The sequence below is a fragment of the Cheilinus undulatus genome, linkage group 23 (genome assembly GCF_018320785.1).
Source record: "Cheilinus undulatus linkage group 23, ASM1832078v1, whole genome shotgun sequence".
NCBI classification, from domain to species: Eukaryota; Metazoa; Chordata; class Actinopteri; order Labriformes; family Labridae; genus Cheilinus; species Cheilinus undulatus.
The window spans coordinates 31,026,106-31,048,162 of NC_054887.1; the positions used below are offsets into that span (position 1 = coordinate 31,026,106).

The window sequence follows — 22,057 nt, forward strand, 5'->3', positions numbered from 1 at the left end:
AGTAAGCTTAACTTTTAAAATTAATTGTCTGTATTATCATATTTTAATGAATGTATTTGTGTGTCAATAATTCTCATGACAACATGGTTTAAATTATTAACTATCACAAAATTAACAGAACTATCAGGGCAAACTTTTTTCAGATTTAATCCACCAGATGGCGCCATTGGATCATTTTATAACTGGTAAGTTTGAAGTCTTGAGGAAGTCTAAAGCAGGGATGTTAAAACTCACTCACAGCAGTAGCTGAATTCTGAATTTGGGTCCAACCTGAGGGCCACACAGGGTCAACATTTAATCATTAACTGTCAACCTCATTTTCAACACCAATGAATTATGGGGGGAAAAAAACCTTAGCACTGATGATAAATGATTTAGAGATTTAAACAAGTAAAAATAGTATGTTTAAAGGCTCAAAATCTGACATCCAAATTCAAACTTATTAGCTCACAAGGTATTTAAAGTCAAAATCATGTTTTTAAAAAGGCAAAAATATAAGAAATATAGTTTAAATCGTGATTTTTAAGGGTTAAAACATGAAATAAAAAATTGTAATCATGAGTTTTAAAGGTCAAAGTATGAGAAAAAAAAAATCATGGCCAATGTCCAAGCCCTGGGGTGGTTTCACATGTCAAAATTTTACTTAAGATTTAAAATTGAGAATATAAAAGGCCAAATTATGATATACAAGTCAAAGTAAGGAGCTAAAAAGGTTGAAATGCTAAAAAAAGATATTAAATGAGATTAAAAAGTCAAAAATGTGAATTGAAAAGGTGGAGATATGAAAAAAAAAACATAAGAGATTTTTTCCCCACATTCCTGACTTTTATCTATTTTCTTTTTTTACTTTTTTCTTATCGTTATGACAGAACAAAGATATTTTAAATAATCAGGGATAGGTTTACATTTTTAAACTGGTGGAAATCTGCATCAGTGGGCCAGTTATAATCAAAATACGATATATCTGGCAGGCAGGGTACAACTGTACCTTGGACTGGATTTTGCCTCCGGGCCTTGAGTTTGACACCCCTGATCTAAAGTGACTGATTTAAAGTGTCAAAATGAAGGACTAATATTGAGGAATACATCGGTGGGATGAAATGTTGTATTTTACAGGTTGTAACAGGTTTTATAATACATACACTCACTGGAAAGTATGTTTTTTTTTTTTTTTGTTTGTTTGTTTGTTTGTTTGTTTGTTTGTTTGTTTGTTTTTTTGGTGGGTGGGTGGTGGTGATGGTACTAGTACTAGTGTTATTTAAAAGACCAAGACATCCATTGTTTCTACTTCTAGTTATGGTCACAGAGGAAAAAAAGATCACTGGTTGGCAGGATGGTATAAATGGTCAGAGGTGTTCAAACGAAACATCAGATGCTGAATAAATTGTAATGGAAAATCAACAAGAATATTTCTAAACCAGTATTTTTAATGTAAGTAAATAAAAAATTTGTAGTTTGTAATTATGAGAAATAAATACACCAAAAAGCATAATGAAGATGATAAAATGTGGATTTAGGATATATGTAGATGTCGAGTATAAAGCTCATTACATTACGTAAAAGAGAATTAAAATAAAACATTAAAGCCAGACTGACCGTTAAATCTTTTTTTTTAATGACCAAACGCTGACAATGATTTGATAATATCTGCTAAACTTAAATGAAATACACTTGAAGTACTTTTTAATGGAGCATTTAGTCTATAATATTATCAAAACGCTCACTAAGGTTGATTCAAACATCTTTCCTGTAACGGTTTCCTCTCATTCAGTCCGTTTGTCTGACCTCCAAGACAAACTTCAACCGCCCCTTTCATTATTTGACTTCCGCATTGCTAAATAATGATGTCCAGTTCGATGTACCCAATCACAGCGTGGAGACAGCACAATATCCTTTGCATCAGATGTGGTTAAAACCAGCCGGCGCTAAAACCGCACTATACATTGTCTGAGTCCCGAGAAAACAACCATGCCTGAGACAGGAGGAAAAGGAGCACCGAAGAAGGGAAGCAAGAAAGGAGCGCCCAAGGCCGCCGGGAAAGGCAAGGGGAAGAGGAGAAAGAGCAGGAGAGAGAGCTACGCCATCTACGTCTACAAGGTGCTGAAGCAAGTCCACCCAGATACTGGGATTTCCTCCAAAGCTATGGGTATCATGAATTCTTTCGTCAGTGACATCTTTGAGCGCATAGCAGGTGAGGCCTCCCGCTTGGCTCACTACAACAAACGTTCCACCATTACGTCGAGGGAGATCCAGACCGCCGTCCGCCTGCTGCTACCTGGTGAGCTGGCCAAGCACGCCGTGTCTGAAGGAACCAAGGCTGTCACGAAGTATACCAGCTCCAAGTAAACGACTGCTCTGATTTACCACAACCCAAAGGCTCTTTTAAGGGCCGCCCACTTTATCTGTAAGGGATGAATCCTCTCCAGTTGACTGTTGTGCTTTGGTTGTAACGCAACAATTATTGTAAAAGGCTGATAAAATGCGAGCCCTGAAATGAATAATAGAATACGATTACATACTTAATATCAGTTTATAGATGATTACCTGACTGTGAAAGTGTGCCTGTTGTACTGTGAATAAAGAAACACTCAACTAAATTTACTTGAGAATGCTACATATTTTTTTCCCTGCCAGTTACTGTAACTGAAATCAAAAGATAATGCTATAATCTGTTTATGTCAATTCATTAAAAAAAAAAAAAAAGTCCCATCAGTATGGTCCCACTTCCCTGATATTTAAGAACAAATTCAGGGACATAACTTTTTCGCTTATCAAATTAAATTTGTAAAGAGACATTTCTAAATGTCTAAATTGTTTCTAAATTTCCTAAGTTTCTCATGTTATATGTTTAACTCGCCAACATATTCCAGTTTGGATTTCTCAAATAAAATGCCACTTTACCTGACACTTATAGTATGAGATGCCAAAATAAGAAATTATGACCAAATATGTTGAAAACACACAAACAACCTAGGTGTCAGAATAATCTCTTATTGTCCTATTGGCTTTTTGCTTTTTTTTTTTTTTTTTTAATACGAACTATTTCCTTTTTCAAACGCAAATGATGGATACAGACACAGGAATATACATGTTACTGACCCAGATAGTACTGACTATATTATGGGAATTGTTTATTCAGTGGGTAAAAACAGAGTTATTAAATCATAAAATAAGAATTGGATCCGATTACATGTTTTTAAAAACAGGGCTCCTTTATAATGTTCACATGTTATAAAAAGTTTATAAATACACTTAAATATCTGTAAAATTTGTAAATACACACCGTTGGTTTGAGGGCTGAAGGCGGAATTGCCACCACTTAGCGCAAAACTCTTATTTTGAAGGTTTTTCTCTAACGGTTTTAACAGTCAACATTCTTTAACAGCATGTGGCAGGGGGAAAAAATGACTGAGCAAGCGCTTGTTTTTCTTCCCCAACGTCCTCAAGCAGGGCATATAATCAAGCGCTGCTGCTGGTGCAGACATCTGAATCTATCAAAATGTCTGGCCGCGGAAAGGGAGGAAAGGGACTCGGAAAAGGAGGCGCTAAGCGCCACCGGAAAGTGCTCCGTGACAACATCCAGGGAATCACCAAGCCCGCTATCCGCCGTCTGGCTCGACGTGGTGGGGTTAAGCGGATCTCCGGCCTCATCTACGAGGAGACCCGCGGTGTGCTCAAGGTCTTTCTGGAGAATGTTATTCGTGATGCCGTCACCTACACCGAGCACGCCAAGAGGAAGACAGTAACCGCCATGGATGTGGTCTACGCTCTCAAGAGGCAGGGCCGTACTCTCTATGGGTTTGGTGGTTAAACTCTCAACTTGACCTGTAATTTAAACAACGGCTCTTCTAAGAGCCATACACCTCCACTTAAGAGCTTCTTCTACTACCTCACAACTGTAGGTAACTAAACCTGTAATATAACATTTTCCTGATCTTTCAGTTTCATTTTTATAAAATATACAGTTAAAAAGGGGCTACTTTGACAAGGCAGAGTAAGCCGCTTGCTCAGATATGTTCTTACGAGGACAGGGAATAATTGGAAGTCACTTAGGGTTAACATCGTTTATATGCCAATCTAATAAAAGAGTTGAAATCTCAACAGACAGAAAATCAAGTCAAGGAATAGAATGTTAAAGCCAACTTTGTAACTTACTTCAATGACTAAACTGCTTTCACGGAAATAGCTCCAGAATCAAAGCTTCTTCTGAAAACACGCTTCAACTGTCGGGCTTTTACTTTGAAAAAAATAAGATCGGATATCGGATTTTCTGTACCCTGTTTTATTTGCGTTGTATCAAAAAATATATATAAATAATCATAATAATAATATAATTCAATAGAGATAACAAATCTCATTAAGTCCCTCGTATGTGGGGCGTTTATTGCTTTAATAACAAGAGAAAAATGGAGACATGGACCACATCAGAAAACTGGCATTTATAACTGATTAGAGCCAAAGTAGGAATGAATGAAGAGCTGTTTGGAAGCCATTGAAGTTGGCTCTTTATGCTGAGCAGAATAATATTCTCGGGTATTCACGGACAAGGAAACGTCATAAATTGCTTTGATTCTGGGAATTACCCAGAATCACAAAGAATCACATTTCATGGTTATTTTTAACCCGAAATGAAGCCATAATTACACATTTACGACAGCAGGTGTCATTGTTGCGCCATTTAGCTGATTTAATCCAGGTTTTATCAACAGTCACTGAACAAAAGCTTTGTATTGTAGAGTTTTGTTGGCACTTAAGAACATTTTCTTAGATAATGTATTAATTCCAAGGACACCATGTCTCCTTTGGATCATTAATGGAGCTACTTTAAATAGTTTATTATTATTAATAATAATAATAATCAGGTACATTGCATGTAAACAATATATGGACAGCAGTGCTTACTACAAAACAAGTAAATTTAGAAATAGTGCTCTGTGAGTTACCCAATCATCCTTATCCAACATGTTTTCACAATTCACATGTTATCAACTGCAATATTATAAAACTAAAAAGGCTAAAGTTAGGGTAACATTACATTAAAAGTTGCAGTAAATCTACACTTGCTATCAAAGTCACACAAATATCTATATAAAAAAAGAAACGTAATCATGCTTGGAGTGAAGAGTCCAGACCTGGGATGGGCAACTTTGGTTTCCTCAAGGGCATTTTTTTTTTTTCTCTCTCTACAGGAGTGCCCAAATATTACAGATTTTCCCACCTCTGTAATATTTGGGCACTCCTGTAGAGAAAAAAATAAAAAAATTAGCCCTTGAGGAAACCAAAGTTGCCCAAATATTACAGAGGTAGGAAAATCTTTAGGCGTCTGAAAATTTAATGAAAGGAACAAGTATAAAGCTTCCATCAGAACTTCTTAAAACAAACTAGAGATCTAAAAACTCACATACTAGGTAAAACTTAATTGAATGAGTTAAACACAGGACTAAGGCAAAACTGAGCAAAATTTGTAAAGCATTGAACAGAGGATTTAGTACATGTTTCAGAAAATAAAACTTAATTTACCATTTATTTTATGGTGTCAAAAAAGTTCTACAGTTACAGCCAATATGAAAACAACAGAACATGCTGTAATCAAAGATTATCATGAATATATTCATATTTTCCATGCTTTAATACATTTGTGCAAGCTGATGTCCTGCTGACTTCTTAATGACAGAAATGATGCCATGTTTACCATTTACTAATTTTCCAGAAAGTGCCTGCCACCACCTCTGTGATGTGAAATTGCAACTGAAATTTTATATATTTTCAGATGATAATTTTATGTATTCTATTAAGGATTCTTTTGTGTGTTTTTTCTACTTTTATTAGAGAGATAACACAGTGAATACAGCCAGAAACAAGGACATTAACTTGGGCCACCAGCGTATATGGGATGCAACACAGGGGCATTTGCATAAGGATTTTCAAATTAATTTACTGAAAAATGCAGCAATTTGACCTTTGATAAAATTTAACATGAATAAACAGAGAGGTAGGTCAAAACTTTGTGATGACAAAAACAAATGAAAACATGACACTTCTTTCTTTACTGATGTTATAATATATTTTTTATGATTATTATTATCATTATTATATGTATTTTTTCTCGAAGCCTGATACTGAAGTCTGAAAGCATTTCATACGATATGCATGCAAACATTTTATTCAGATTTTGTGACACAGCATGAAAAGTTGGTACTTTCTTGAGTTTCTTGTTGTCTTAGGAAATCCAGATTGGCTATCCAAAGAAACTGAGATAAAGGAGGTGAAATTATGGAACAAATACTGCAATGAACGCTACATCAGGGGTGTCAAACTCAAGGCCCAGGGGGCAAATCCGGCCCTTGGCACAGTCACACCTGGCCCGCAAGGTCACAACATATTGCCATTATAGCTGGCCCTAAAAATATGACGTCTGCAGATTTCCTGCAGTAAAAACTGTTATCTTAACCTTCATGATATGAAATATCCTTAAGTTATAGAAAGTGAAGGAAATAAAGAGTAAAAATCACTAGATCAAAAGAAATGTGGGGAAAAAATTAATTTGTGTTCTCATTTCATATTTTAAATTTTGCAACGCACAATTATGACTTCAATCTATTACTTCGACTTTTTCATATTTTAACATTTCTTTGTTCACTTTTAGTCTCATATTTTGACCTTTTGAAATTATAATTGGTGCACCATTTTGAATTTTAAGTCATATTTTTGCCTTTAAAACATGATTATGACTTTCTTAAAAGCATTATTTTAACACCTAATTTTGTGTGTTGACCTTTCTTAACAAACAAGTTTGACTTTTTGTCAGATTTTAAGCCTTAACATATCATTTTGACTTTTTAAATCTCAAAATCATTTATCATTGCTTTTTTCTCCATAATTTTATCACTGGCAAAAAAACAGTTAAATGTGGACCCTGTTAGGCCCTCAGGTCAGACCTTAATTTAGAATCTGGTCCCCTCTGTGATCGAGTTAGACACCCATGCTATATCATAGGAAACCCAAAGACAGATGTGTGGACTTTCCGTTTGTCTATGTCAAGATTCCAGGAAGCCTGTTGCAGTCATGACCCACTGGACAGCTCAGGTGTCCGTTTTTGCATCCTGACCCACCAGTTGTGAACATCAGGTCCAGCCTGGTACCTTTTGACATTGGGTTATCAATGACTCCTCATTCAGAGTATATTTTCCCCCCATTCTAAAGGACCATTAAGTGCAGCTACACAAAACAAGGTCTGCATGGTTGTCAATGAAGTGCTTGTGTAGACGCATGTGTAACTTGACTGCATAAAAATAGTAACGCACTGGCTGTTACTGACCTCAAAGAAATTCTGCTCTTAGTTGCAGTTACGTGGCTCTTAAAAGAGCCGTTGTGTAGTCAGGTTTAGTTGTGTGAGTTTATGCTCTCTCTCCACGGATGCGGCGAGCCAGCTGGATGTCTTTAGGCATGATGGTGACTCTCTTGGCGTGGATGGCGCACAGGTTAGTGTCCTCGAAGAGCCCCACCAGGTAAGCTTCGCTGGCCTCCTGCAGAGCCATAACGGCGGAGCTCTGGAAGCGCAGGTCGGTCTTAAAGTCCTGAGCGATCTCTCTGACCAGGCGCTGGAAGGGCAGTTTGCGGATGAGCAGCTCAGTGGATTTCTGGTAGCGACGAATCTCACGGAGAGCCACGGTACCAGGTCTGTAACGGTGGGGCTTCTTGACTCCACCTGTGGCTGGGGCGCTCTTACGGGCAGCTTTGGTAGCTAGCTGCTTCCTAGGAGCCTTTCCTCCGGTGGATTTACGGGCGGTCTGCTTGGTTCTTGCCATTCCAACAACAGTTCTGCCTTCCTTTGATAAAGAGAAGAAGTTATGACTTTACCGCCGCGCCGTCGTGTTTATATAGGCGGAGCGGCGCGCGCGAGAAACTCTGGTTGGCCCAGCGAAAGCATGTGACGTCTCTCTCTCTCTCTCTCTCTCTCTCTCTCTCACAGTCATACTAAAACGGATATAATGGAAGTCAATAATAAATATCAATTAAACGACAGCTTCCAACGTCCATGTTTCCCTCCAACGGGCTCCATGCAAACTAGCGTCCTCAAATCTTGCCGTATCTTTTCTCTAATATTCAAATTCCCGTGTATATTAATAAAATATATATATATATATATATATATATATTATAACGTGTAACAGTAACTAGTAGTTCTGTTTAGTGTATTCATGTTGTTTCTCGTGCGGTGAGTGCTTTGTTATGGAGCCCTTATAGGTATCTTGCTCTTTGCTGGCAATAAAAATACAACATTTTTCAAAAATTGATAAATGAATTGTATTGCCCTAATCCCACTATGCATGAATCCCAACTTGTAAAAAAGAGAACACTGAAAGTGCATTTAAAATGACACAGTTATATTAAATAAGAAAATAAGAAAACCAGTTGTATTATAAATGACAGGGGCACTATTAAAAGACAACAAATACTAAGCATATTGTTGCACCTGTGACTTGTCTTAGAATAAATTACAAATAAATATACATTAAAGTTTAGAGAATAAGGGCCAATAATGTCATTTCTAAGTCCATCTTTTCTCAAATTCTCTTTGACTTCTTATACTTTTTTTCTCTCTTCTCAGAATTCTCATTGTTAGTCAGTGTTCTGATTTTTTTCCCCATTTAGAATTCCAACTTTCTTTCATAATTCCAACTTTTGCCTCTTCTTGTGCCACAAGTGCAATAACAGTTGATAGAACTCTTCATTCAAATAATACCCTACCTTAAACCAACTGTAAGTTAGAAATTGAGAAAATATACAGATTTCTGTGAAAAGCATGTGGAAAAAAAGAACATCTATAAATCTGTTTTTAAGATCAGGTGATTAATTGTTGTCTTTTTATTTATTTATTTATTTCACTCTGGCCACATAACAACTGGTCTGTAACCTATTTGGGTCAAGATCGTACATTACAGTAAAGGATACAGGATACACTTATATGACATGATTAATATGTTCACATTTATCCAAGCTTTCTTTAATGTCTTGGATGAATGTGAAAATTCTTACTGTCATTAAAATGGCTTAGACATCTATAGTAGTGGCAGATCAGGACTGATTTATATTTGAATAAGTACACTGAAATTATTTATCTTATTTCTCTACTTTCTACTGCTCCACTGTATAAGAAAAAAAAAAAAAAAACAGCAAAGCTTGATTTTTTTTTTTTTTTTTTTACCCATATCATTTTTATTTCTCAACATTTCATTGAGAATAATAACTGATTTAGGGGGAGGTGGGAACACGGAAGACAAAACTTAAACAGCTTAAAATGTAAAATTGCACGACTAAAACAAAATCAAAATAAAACTCACACATACTCAATAATTAATAGATAAATAAAACTCATTTATGTTGTAGGCCAGGCTGTGCTGACTGCTGTGGTTTTATTCACATGCCATGATAAGCCTATTTCACTATCATATCAACCCAGGGTAAAAATCTGTGATTTTATGACATCAGAAACAAAAGATTAAAAAAAAAAAAAAAAGAAAAGAAACAAGAAACAAGACTCAGTAATGTGCTGGCACATTACAGTGGTATTTTATCTTTAGGTTTCATCTCTTCTATAGTTGATATTTTAGAACCTGTATATAAAAAGGTTTTTGGGATATAGGTTGATATACAGATATATATATATATATATATATATATATATATATATATATGGCACTAATAACAAACTAATAAGGCTAGTTTGGAAAAAAAATACATCTATAAACATGCAGTTGGCCAAGAGGCATTTCATGGGTCAGAATATTAGCACTGATGATTAATGATTTTGGGATTTAAAAAAGATGAAATTATACATTTAAAGGCTGAAAATCTGAGATGAAATATGAATCTTACAGATGAAAAGGGATAAGAGGACAAAATGTGAGATAAAATTCAAAATGTGAGTTTTCAATGTAAAATGATGAAGGTCAAATTATAGTCCAAATTATGAGTTGAAAAGGTCAGAATGTGAAAGTCAAAATCATAAGCTTGTGTCATGATTGTGAGATGGAAATTTTAGATGATGGAATGAAAACACTGTTTAATTATTTGCCCGTAGTCCTGATTATGTTTATTCTATAGTTTTTTTTTTGTTTGTTTTTTTTTTACATAATTGTACATTTAGGTTTGTTATCGTTAGTAGTCTCTATACCAGGCCAAATTTGCAGACCTCATATCAGTAGGCCAGTAATGATAAAAATGTAATCTGGCAAGCAAGGTATACCTGCATATCTGTGTTTACCAGTGCATTTGTAGTCATGCTGCCACATATTGTTTCATGCTGATACATATTGTTTTGTTGCCTTTAGTAGATATTATAGTAACTATAGTTTAATGTTACAATAGTATTGTTGGGTATATGAGACTCGTTTATTGAGGATCGGCTCTTTTAATGATTTGGGTGGCTCTTAAAAGAGCCTTTGGGTTGTTAGAAGTAAACCGTTATTTACTTCTTAGCGGCTTTCTTGGGTGCAGCCTTCTTAACGACTTTCTTGGGTGTCGCCTTCTTTGTGACCTTAGGCTTAGGGGCCCTTTTAGGGGCTGCCTTCTTAGGGGTACGTGGCTTCTTCTTGGTAGCAGGCTTCGTCTTCTTGGGGCTCTTTGCGGTCTTCTTTGCCGGGGATTTCTTGGCGACGGACTTCTTCTTTGGTTTCTTAGGAGATGCCGCTGATTTGACTTTCTTTGTGGCTACCGGCTTCTTGGCTTTGACTGTCTTCTTGGGTGCCTTCTTCTTGGGCTTCTCAGCTTTCTTGGCCAATTTGAAAGACCCAGAAGCGCCGGTCCCGCTTGTCTGCTGAAGGACGCCTTTCTCCACCAACCTCTTCAAGGCACGCTTGATCTGTCCGGTTTTCTCATGTCCCTGAGCGGCCAGAGTCTTCTTCAGGGTAACATAGGAGACGCCTTTCCGCTCTTTGCTGGCGGTCACGGCCTTCACGATGAGGTCGGCAACGCTGGGTCCAGGCCTCTTTGTAGATTTAGCTGACTTCTTCCTGGCCGGCTTGGCCGGAGGAGCGGGTGCGGCGGGAGCAACTTCTGCCATAGTAGTAGAGAGAGAGATTTCACTCGAGTGATCAACTGAGTTATGCTTTTATCCCGACCAAGAGGGGAACTTAAACACACCATGAGAACCGTAGAGACTCAACCCAGCTGCTACTCAGCAGAGTGGCAGGAACATTGTGTTACTTGTGTTTTCTCTCCACCGAAAAAGGCGTAAAATACGCAAAAATAAGTCGAACAAAAGTGTAAAAATAGGCTCAATTAACAGCGAAGACCTTCCTCTTCATATATAAGTCGAATTATGCTTTGAATCCGATTGTATTTTTAGTTATATGACTTCAAATCCCGTCAAACCAGCGCCGTTTCGAGTTCTGCATCGTGACTTTTTCTTGTAATTTCGCTCATAAATGCTCATAAATACAACACAACCCCATAAAACTCACATAAATCAAAAGATTACAAAATTATCCAACGATTTACAGTGGGAATAGCCATCGTTGAGGGTTAGTTTTGTTTTAAAAAGAGGTTATTTCGACCCCTGCAAACACACTTCGTCTTCAGCTGGGACTTCACAATAGCAGTAACAGTCCGTCAAAGTTTACCAAATTGTACATCCTTCCTTATGATTTTCTTACACTGCACACAATCCTTAAGTATTTTTAGATAAAAATGTTAATATTAAATTGATTTTTTATGTATTTCATTTGTCTTCCCCTCTTTATGAGGCACTGTACCACAGCTCCATTGTAAGCTGATGTGAGTCATAGCCTGGAGATAGGCTGAAAGAGGCACTCAGTCTAACACAGAATCAAGCCATTTGAACATTTCTATTCTTAATCTGCAAGTCAGAGGAAGTTATAAGAACTGTTTCGCAAAAAAACTGTACCAGCATGTCAGCAATTCAGCACAGCACTCAATACTTTTCAGATATGGTTTATTACAAGGCTTTGTTAGTAGTGCAAATGAGTCCTACTTTTAAAGTGAAAAGACTATTTGAGATGAAACAATTGATATTTTATTTGCTTTGGATTTTCAATATAGTTTAAGGAGCATGGCAATTATTGTATAATTACTTTGCATTATAGTCCAATCGAATCAAGCAGCCCGCTGTAGTACTGTGTTTTCATATTGTCTTATAGTTTTGAATTTCTTTATTATGACGATATGAGAGCTAGAGGCCACTCTGCCAGCATTATTATTACAAAGAGGATTATAAAAGCCTAAATGAGGTCAGGCTAAATGCCTAAAACTATTCAACTAACACAAAAATATGATGAAATATAATCAAAAACAAGTTAGACATACAGAGTCTTCATGTGAATAAGAGCCACTTTAATGTAATATGTCAACATGATTTAACAACATATGCCATTTTAATGTAAGACAATGATAAACATAATACTTGTGTTTTTTTGTAATGCATCAGGATAAAAGTGTCAAACATTGCCAACTTAATCGGAGAGTATACAGTGTTTCCTCGAAAATACACCTGAGTACAGTAGTTCAATGTGGGATTTAAAAAAAATGTCTTAAACTACACGGTTTAAAGATATAAAGTGGGCATTTAATTCATAAAAGCAGGATAAAGGAAAGATATTTGCTCTTGCAGTATCACTCACATATGCAAAAATTGTTGTTTTGTGTGTATGCTTAGAGGTGATATAATTTTAAAGACAGTATCAAAAACCAATCCACTGTCTTAGCATTCAGTTAATCCCATTTTTCCTTGCACCACTTTCAGGATGCTGTAATTGATCCTTCATAGGGTGTACTTGTTGAAATACTTGGACATTTAAAATCCAGTCCTTATAATGTTCATGGTGGATGATCTGTCCTTTTACCTGTGTCACTTTTATGTACATTATCATGTATATTTCAGATTACTTTTTATACTTTACATTACCATGGTGGAAATTTATGGTTTAAAAAAAATCCATTCAATGCATGCAACAAAATATTCATTTTTCAAGATATGGTGAGGTTTTCGCCAGATCAAGTATTGTCATGTGACAACCCCACTGAATCACTGGCTTCTTGCTGCCTGTTGGTCTACAGAGAACTCAGGCACCATTCTATCAGGATCCGTGCACACATGCTCTTTCAATCTGACAAGTGCTTCCGTTTTGACCTGTGCAGCTTTTCAGGAATTAACGGTAATCTAATTCAGCCTGCGCAGCTTCTCTCATCTGTACGGTACCTATGTGATGCTACTAAGCCAATCAGATGCTTCACTTAAACAACATGTAGCCTCTTTTTACTGCCTGTGGGCATGGATAGTAGAAAGTGGGTGTGAACAGCCTGCTGCAGAGACACAGAGGAGTCAGTGAAGTTTCAGAGACACAGCAGAGGGAGTTAGGGAAGAGTAGAGAGCGTGCTTTTTAAAAAGAAGAGGGGAAAATTAAAAAGATAATTTGTAACTGTGAATGAATGGACTTTTCAACTGTATGTTCCGTCTTCTCTTAGGCAGATTTAAAGCAACATGCTTTGTACACGTGTGATCATAAACAAGCCCACCCATAAACGGGATCAACTGTTATGGTATTCCATAAAAACCATATTTAACATTTAACCTGAATAAAAACCACTCTGATAAAAGCAACAAAACATTTTTTCTTTATTAATGCTGCAGTACAATATAGCATTTTTCTAAATGTAAATCCATTTTCCTCAAACATATTTATTTTGGGGTAATGTTAAAGATGTGGAACCTAAACCATTTGGAAAGTAATGTCAGACTTCATATTCAAGCCATGATGTGCACAAGTGTCAGGATACCAGAGAATAAAGTAGAATATATTGAGACTGCTTAAAGGGGAAAAAATGATTGCAAAAGAAAAGTTGGTCAGAATGGTTTTAAAGTGTCAAAAATGGCTTCAAATGACAAGAGATTAAAATGGCAAAAAGCTGAAAGGGGACAACAATGGGTTTAAAATAGCAAAAAAAAAAGGGCAGAAATTAGTAATTAAAAAATAGTAAAGAGTAGCAACAAATTGTTAAGAGTGGCAAAAAATGGCTAGAAGGGCAATAAAATGGATAAAGCAGAAAATATGGGTTAAGAAAGGAAAAAAGGGGCATAAATTGGCGGTTTAAAAGGGTGAAAAGCAATAAGTTTAAAAAATCTGTTAAAAGAGGCAAAAAAGGGACAAAGGAGAAGGCATGGGTTACAAAAGGGAAAAAAGTGGCAGAGCTGGGTGGTAAAAAGGGTGAAAACTAGTTTAAAAAAACAGCTAAATGGGTTGAAAGATGTAAAATTTGGCTTAAAGTGGCAAAGATGGATGGTAATGATGATGAAAATGGTTCTGGAGGCACAAAAATGGGTTGAAAGTTTCAAAAAGGGTCAAAAATGCGTGGCTAAAGCTGTGAAAATGAATAAAAATAGCAAAAACTGTCTAAAAGTGGCAAAAACTGGTTTAATGTGAAAACTAATGTGTCAAACTGGTGGGGAAAGGTGCTGACATATGTGGAAAAAGTGTAATGAATGAATAATTTCATCATCAGAACCCAAAAGTAGACTTCTCAGCTCCAAAATGAGGTAACTGTTAGCTAAAAGCTAGCACCAATGCTACTGATTCAAAACACATGCATTGATCTCATAAAAAAAAAAAAAAAAAAATCACAACAGGGGACTGTCTATTCCCTGGGTTTGTCACGGGCCCATTCTTTGGGTATATCGGGACCATTCTCTGGGTTTATCAGGGGTCCATTCTCTGGGTTTATCAGGGTCCATTCTCTGGGTTTATCAGGGTCCATTCTCTGGGTTTATCAGGGGTTCATCCTCTGGGTTTATCAGGGTCCATTCTCTGGGTTTATCAGGGTCCATTCTCTGGGTTTATCAGGGGTTCATCCTCTGGGTTTATCAGGGTCCATTCTCTGGGCTTATCAGGGTCCATTCTCTGGGTTTATCAGGGTCCATTCTCTGGGTTTATCAGGGGTTCATCCTCTGGGTTTATCAGGGTCCATTCTCTGGGTTTATCAGGGGTCCATTCTCTGGGTTTATCAGAGTCCAGCCAGTTCTGTGGGCAGGTCTGATCATGAATGTGGTGATGTAAAAACTTCACTATGAGTCAAAGCATGTCTTTGAGCAGCTAACATCTGATCTGAGTAAACAGAAAATAATTGACCTTAAAGCCCCAAGTGATCAATGGTTCAATCATTCTCAGACTATCAATGTTGCATTTTGGCTTTACATCGATATTTGAATCCCTTCATGACTAGAGGCTTGTCTGATTTCAGCTCATATTCAAAATGTCCCAGTAAGGGGGAAACCAACACTTTTAATAGTGTTTATTATTATAATTTTACTCTCTGTTGTTTTCAGTGATTATTATGAACCCAGCCATATGGCATTTTCATTGATGATCTGGTTTACAGGGTTTAGTTGTGAGAGCCATTAAGGGCTTAACGGGGTTTAGGGATTTGCTCACTGAGCACTTATCCTTTCAGTAGGGGACAAGTATCCTGGGTTTACTTCAAATTGCCTTATAAATGAGGAAATGTTTTTATTTCCAACAGACACAACTGTCTTGGATCTTATCCTGCCTTCATGATATTTCTACATGGATGAAGGAACATCAGCTTCAAATCAACCTGTTTAAGACTGAGCTTGTTATCATATCAGCCAGTCCCACCATGCAACCACAGATCAATATCCATCTTGGATCAAATGAACTCAAGTCTCCCTGAAATCCAGGTGCTAAGATTGATGACCAGCTAACCTTCAGGGTTCTTGTGGCCTTCATTCCAACATCAATAGGATCAGACCCTATCTGACAGAGCATGCAACACAGCTCTGGGTAACACGCAATGCATTGACTAAAAAAGAGAAAGTAGAAGAAAATAAGTAAATAAACATAAAAGAATAGAATAAGTGAAAGCAGAAAAAAAGGTGAAAAGTGGGAAATAAATAAGTTAAAGCGTCAAAATTGTTGGGAAAATGGAGCCAAAATGGGCAAAAAAAATGGCAAAATGGGCGGCGTGAGGTAAGGAAATGGATTTAAAGTGGGCAAAAGCTGCAAAACTTGATAAACAGTGGCCACATTTGCAAAGGCGGCAAAAGTCAGATAATGTGGCAAAAAGTAGCAAAAATGTGCTAAAAGTAGCAGAAAGAAGTAGCAAAATGGGCTTTAGACAGCAGAAATGGGTGAGGGGAAAGCACCAAAAATAGTTTAAAGGGACAAAATAGGTTTAAAAATGGACTTAAAACTGTTAAATGAAGCAAATAAATCAATCAGTCAAGGAAAGTTAATTTGTATGGCACATTTTAGCAACAAGGCAATTCAAAGTTAAAAGTTACAGTGCAGAGTTGTATTCTGTTAAAACAGAACATCTGAAAAGTGATGAAGTGTTTCTGTCAAAGGCAGCAGTGAGAAAGTGTGTCTTCCATATTATTTTAAAAGAGCTCAGACCCTCAGCAGACCTAATGTTTTCTGGGAGTCTATTCCAGATATACGGAGCATAGAAACTGAACGTTGATTCTCCATGTTTGATTCTGACTCTGGAGACAGAGCAGACCTGCACCAGACGACCTGAGCGATCTGCATGGTTTATACTAGACTAGAAGGTCTCTGCCGTATTTTGGGCCCAAACCAGTCAGTGCTTTATAAGATAACATGAGGAGGATTTTAAAGTCTATACAGAGTAAAGTCTATACAGAGTAGTATAGATGATATAAACATGGGCCACTATTGACAAAAATAGTTGAAATGTCAAATTAGGGCAACAAGAAAGGAAAAATTGCCAGAAATTGTCCAATTTTGCAGACGCAGCAAATGTGAGTGAATATGAAAAAGTGCTACAAAAAATGGCAAACTGGATTAGCAAACACAAGTAGCAAAATAGGCTAAAGGTAGTAAAAAATGGTTAAAAGAAACAAAACACAGCAAAAATTAGTTTAAAGTGGCAAATTGGGGTAAAAAGAAAAAAGAAAAGAAAGAAAGAAAAAAAATGGGTTTACGGTAGCAAAACGAAGTGGCAAAAATTGGCCACAACTTGCAAAAGAATTGGCCAAAAGTGGCCATATTTGCAAAAGCAGCAAAAGTGGGTTGATGTGGCAGAAAATGGCAAAAATGGATTAAAACTACTAAACAGGATTAGCGATATAGGCTCAAGGCAGCAAACAAAAGGGTAACAAGGGGTAATACACAGCAAAAATGGGGGGACGCAGCAATAATGAGTGACACAGTCTGTTTTTTTTTTTTTTTTTTTTTTACATATTTTTGTTTTCTCTTTACAGAAAAAACAAAAGTGACTTACACAATTTGACAAACTAAAACATTGTAGGCAGCTTTTACATCAACTTAAAAAAAATGAATATTACATTAAGTGACATGGTACTTAGGCAACAGTAAGTTATTAATTATGACTGTTACATTAATTCAGCTCTGTGGGTTATTGAACTTGGTTTTAATGTACTCCATAAATGGTTTCCATGTTTTCTCAAATTTATCAGAAGAGTCATTTAATGTATACCTGAGTTTTTCAAGCTTAAGGTGCCGCATCACAACTCTCATGCAGTGGATCCAACTAGGTGTACGCTGGGACTTCCAATTGAGAAGTGACAAAGTCTGTTTTTAAATGAAAGAAAAAATAGGCTGAAGTTGGCAAAATGAAGTAGAAAGCATGGGCTACAATTGGCAAAAATGGGCCGAAGTGGGATAAATGTGACAACAATGCAACAAGAAGAGGCCAAAGTGTATTAAAAGCAGCAAAAATGAGTTTGAAGTTGGCCAAAAAATAAAGATAAAATTAAAAGGAAAACAGGGCAAAAAATGGTTAGAGTGGCAACCGTGAGGCCCTTTTTCTCGTACAATAAAGGAAATGTTTATGCTGTTGATGAATAAATGATGAAAGAGAAACAATCAAAATGTTTACATCTTCCACTCTTAATCTCAACAAGGTTTAATTCCTTGTTTTATAAATTGAAATAAATTCCCACTATTATTTCTGTCAATCCTCCTATCATTGCAATGCCATTTCACTTTTTCCCCCACTGATAAGTGCAGTGGAAAAAAGTGATAAATTATCATTGATAGTTAGAATCATTTGTGTTTGCTTGCCTGAGTGTAAAAAAACAATAAAAAAGATGATAAACATATGACTGAAAGAATCCAAAGATGATATAAAATACATTCATAGTGTGGCATGTCTTTGGGGAAAACTTGGGACAGTAACTGCTGTAAACAGCAAAGTTTACTGGGACAACCAATGAGAGGCAAGAAATGTGACCTAGTTTTAACCAACACATTCATACACTGAAGAGAAAATCCAAACTGTAGTAAACAGAGTAATTGAAGACCTGCTGGTTTCCAAATTACTTCAAATAACACAGGGTTTGATGCTTTGTGAAACAAAATTATTTATACCTTTACAAATGAAAGAACATTCACTGTCATTGAGCTACCACACATTCCTTGGGCTAAATAAGCAACTTCACTATTCATTCATATATGCTGACAATGTAATAAAGTATAGTGACATAAAAAAAGTTATTTCACTAGAAATTCACAACAGTGAAAAATAAAAGGCCCTAAAATGTGGAAAAGAGTCCTGAAAACAACAAATCTAGTGAAATGAACAGTGACAGTCCATCATAACCACCATGAAGTCTGAGCCCATTGTCTGTGTTTGCAGGCGTCTAATCAGTCCCTCTTAAAAACTACATGAGCCGTAAAAGTTGACTTATTTTGTATTAAACCTTTAAACTAACATGTTTTCTTGTCACTAAAATGGTTTTAGGTATATTCATATATATTTAAAAGTATTTATCAAGGAAAAACTTGGCGGAGAACCTCAAGCGGGACTACTTTTAGGAGCTTTAAAAGCTTCTAAATTTAAGTAGAAACAAATCTGAAGCTTTATTTGACTCACATATGAAGATGGACATCTTCGCTTTCTAGTGGATTAGTTTATATGCTTAATTTTTCAAAAAATACCCAATATTTATGCCTTTTTTAGTGGCGAGAAAACACAAGTGAAACGCTATTGCTGCCACACTGGTGAGTAACAGGAAGGGTTGAGTCTCTACGGTTCTCATGGTGTGTTTAAGTTCCTTTCTTTGCCCGGGCATGAGCATTGCGCTGTGAACTTCCACAGGAAAACTCTACAGAAGGATCATGGCAGAAGTCGCTCCCGCCGAAGCCCCCGCTGCCCCAGCAGCGCCCGCCAAAGCTCAAAAACCGGCCAAGAAGAAGACCAACAAGGCGAAGAGGCCCGGTCCCAGCACCGCCGACATGGTCTTGAAGGTTGTGGCTGAGTCCAAAGAGCGTAAAGGCGTTTCTCTTCAGGCTCTGAAAAAGATTCTAGCCACCAAGGGCTGCGACAACCCCGCTCTTATCAAACGCGCCGTGAAGGCTTTGGTAGCTAAGAAGAAGCTCGTCCAGACCAAGGGAGCCGGCGCTTCTGGATCCTTTAAGGCGGCAAAGGTTGCTGAGAAACCCAAGAAGGTGCCGAAGAAGAAGAAGGCAGACAAACCCGCCAAAACCAAAAAACCAACAGCCAAGAAACCCGTCGCTGCAAAGAAACCTAAAGGAGTCAAGGTGTCACCTAAGAAGAAGGCGAATAAGCCTGCAGTGAAGAAAGCTTTAGCAGCTAAAAAGGCCGGGAGCCCCAAGAAAGCTACCAAGAAGGTTGACAAGACCAAGAAAGTAGCTAAGAAGGCAGCAGCGCCGAAGAGGAAGGGAAGCCCCAAGAAAGTTGTCAAGTCTAAAGCGAAGACGCCCGCAGCTAAGAAGCCAGCAGCGAAGAAGTAAATTTAAAATTACTATTCTCAATCCAAAGGCTCTTTTAAGAGCCACCCACACGATCAAACAGAGAACGAATTCCTCCATGTGTTTACTGTGTTAAAACATTGTAAACAATATTATTTATGTATATATGGATGTATTGTTGTACACCGTATTATCTTAATAGCCTTCTAAGTTAGCTACTTGGCATAATGTCATTCCAGCTGACAGGATCTGTCACCAGGTTTGTCTACTTTTTCATCCAACTTAATGACAATTTATTCTTTGAACAGTCCCTAACATACCAGACTGTGATTCATTGTCTTAGAAGAGAGTGGTGCACCAGGAAAACGACTTAAAAAGTTGAAATCTACAGGTACATTTTGTTGTCATTGTTTTACTTATTTAGTGTTGTATATTTGCAGTATGGTCCAAATACAGCTAATATAGAGATTATTTAGTAGATACACTGACAGACTGAAGCCCTGAGGATATGGTTTTCATTATGTCATTGAAAGAAGTCCATTCAATTGTTGTGCTGTGTAATACTGGCACCTAGTGGCCAGTCGACCTTACAACAATCCTGGACTTCTGATGACTGAAGGCAGCCATACTCCATGCCAAGGTTATGATAGTTCTGATTTTCCTTATATTTTAAAATATCATTTCACTTTTCTATGTTCAATTTAAGTTTATTTTTAGTTTAGTTTTGTTATTAGTTTTAGTTTTTTCTGATACATTACAGGGCTGAGTGAAGATCATACATTTTTAAACCATATCCAAACAGGCTACTCTTCTCTTATCATTGCATGTATTTAAAGATGATTGGATAAAAATGCAAACATAAAACTACCACAAAAAAAAAAGGGAGAAGCCGCCAGGGCAATCTTCAGGCACACTCACTTGAGTCAAGGATTTAAGTAAAAAATCTTTATTGTTTCAGGGCACATCTAATAAAAATTAAAACTCAAAAGGAAAGCTGACCGGTTTCAACCGCACAGGGTCTTCATCAGGATGTGAACAAAACACTGACACAGGTGAAGTTCATTTAAAGGAATCATGTGATCTGAGGGCTGAAGCCACACCAGCTTGGAGGTACAATCAACACATCATTGATGTTGACACATCAACAACAAACCTCAACAAATCAAACAATTAACTACTCCTAACAGCCCAACTATCGCCAAGAAAACCGTCTCATCAATTGGAAATTAAAAACAAAAATACAAACATCCCCCACTGGAAGAATCTACTCATAGAGCACATCTCACTGGAAAACTCCCCCACCAACACTCAACACTCAGCAGCAGAACCCCTCTCTGTTTGGCCCCTTCTATTCAACTTTCTACAAACATGATCTCACATCTCAACCTCAATTAAAAACATTATTATTGTTGTTGTTGTTATTATTAACAGTGCTATAGTTGAAATTGCCTGGGAACCAATTCCCCACATGTTAGAGACACTATCAACAACTGCACTGTCATCAGTTATATCTGGCTTGTACTTAAGTACAAGTTATTGCCATTATTATGATTATTATTTGTAGTAGTAGTAGTATTGTAGTGTTATTATGGTCATTGTTATTATCGCATATATATTAGTTTTCTTATGATTAGAACCAATTAGAATTAGGCCTACTTTTTCAATATTGTGGACCACAATTCATGTCAGACATAAATTGCTCAAACAATACCATTCCAACTTTTGCTATTTTTTTAATATCTTATCTATCTTTGTATTAATGTATGTACTGTTTATTTACTGTTTGTAAGAAATACTTGATTTTGTTTGTAGTTGTTTTTTTTTTCCTCACACTACCTTTTTTAGGGATGATCATTACTATATTGTACTTACTTGTACTTGCACTTATCATTCAGATTCTTCTTATAATTATTATATTTCTTATCATCATATCATTCATATATTATTGTATTAAAATATCAGTTATTATTTGTCATATCATTTTTATTACATTATTATTACATTCTGATTGTCATTTATATGATTACTATGTTATGTATATTGAACTTATATTACATTATTATATCATTCATATCATTATATAAATAGTATTTGATGATGATAAGGAGGAGGATTTTCTCTCAAGGGTGTTGATGGCAGTTAATTAGACTATTCCAAACTTTTTTTTTTTTTTTTTTTTTTTATCAGAACTCGATGCTTTTAAAATGTGATTAGGTGTAATACTTCACTCAAAATATACTTTTGTAAAAGTAGTGTTTTTAAAAACTGCTCAAGGCAAAAAAAAGTACAAGCACACAAAAACCTACTAAATTACAGTGGTTTGATTAGAT

The 22,057-nt window shown here is 36.5% G+C and overlaps 5 protein-coding genes across 5 annotated transcripts; 3 read left to right on the forward strand and 2 right to left on the reverse strand.

The window, feature by feature from the left end:
* Positions 1-1,953: 1,953 nt before the first annotated feature.
* LOC121505511 (histone H2B-like) lies at positions 1,954-2,597 on the forward strand. Its single transcript, XM_041780904.1, has one exon. The coding sequence runs from the start codon at positions 1,969-1,971 to the stop codon at positions 2,344-2,346; it is 378 nt and encodes a 125-aa protein (XP_041636838.1). The 5' UTR covers positions 1,954-1,968; the 3' UTR covers positions 2,347-2,597.
* Positions 2,598-3,499: 902 nt separating this feature from the next.
* LOC121505513 (histone H4) lies at positions 3,500-3,862 on the forward strand. The gene has a single exon (XM_041780907.1). It carries the CDS (start codon positions 3,500-3,502, stop codon positions 3,809-3,811), a length of 312 nt encoding a protein of 103 aa, XP_041636841.1. The 3' UTR covers positions 3,812-3,862.
* Positions 3,863-7,382: 3,520 nt separating this feature from the next.
* Positions 7,383-7,811, reverse strand: LOC121505514 (histone H3). Its single transcript, XM_041780908.1, has one exon. The coding sequence runs from the start codon at positions 7,806-7,808 to the stop codon at positions 7,398-7,400; it is 411 nt and encodes a 136-aa protein (XP_041636842.1). The 5' UTR covers positions 7,809-7,811; the 3' UTR covers positions 7,383-7,397.
* A 2,613-nt stretch (positions 7,812-10,424) lies between these two features.
* LOC121505507 (histone H1-like) lies at positions 10,425-11,082 on the reverse strand. The gene has a single exon (XM_041780900.1). The coding sequence runs from the start codon at positions 11,063-11,065 to the stop codon at positions 10,472-10,474; it is 594 nt and encodes a 197-aa protein (XP_041636834.1). The 5' UTR covers positions 11,066-11,082; the 3' UTR covers positions 10,425-10,471.
* An 8,025-nt stretch (positions 11,083-19,107) lies between these two features.
* Positions 19,108-21,616, forward strand: LOC121505506 (histone H1-like). The gene has a single exon (XM_041780899.1). The coding sequence runs from the start codon at positions 19,134-19,136 to the stop codon at positions 19,767-19,769; it is 636 nt and encodes a 211-aa protein (XP_041636833.1). The 5' UTR covers positions 19,108-19,133; the 3' UTR covers positions 19,770-21,616.
* Positions 21,617-22,057: the final 441 nt, after the last annotated feature.

Excerpts from the sequence above, each read along its gene's own strand:
- LOC121505507 (XM_041780900.1), bottom strand. The coding sequence starts at position 11,065 with ATGGCAGAAGTTGCTCCCGCCGCACCCGCTCCTCCGGCCAAGCCGGCC.
- LOC121505514 (XM_041780908.1), bottom strand. The coding sequence starts at position 7,808 with ATGGCAAGAACCAAGCAGACCGCCCGTAAATCCACCGGAGGAAAGGCT.
- LOC121505511 (XM_041780904.1), top strand. The coding sequence starts at position 1,969 with ATGCCTGAGACAGGAGGAAAAGGAGCACCGAAGAAGGGAAGCAAGAAA.
- LOC121505506 (XM_041780899.1), top strand. The coding sequence starts at position 19,134 with ATGGCAGAAGTCGCTCCCGCCGAAGCCCCCGCTGCCCCAGCAGCGCCC.
- LOC121505513 (XM_041780907.1), top strand. The coding sequence starts at position 3,500 with ATGTCTGGCCGCGGAAAGGGAGGAAAGGGACTCGGAAAAGGAGGCGCT.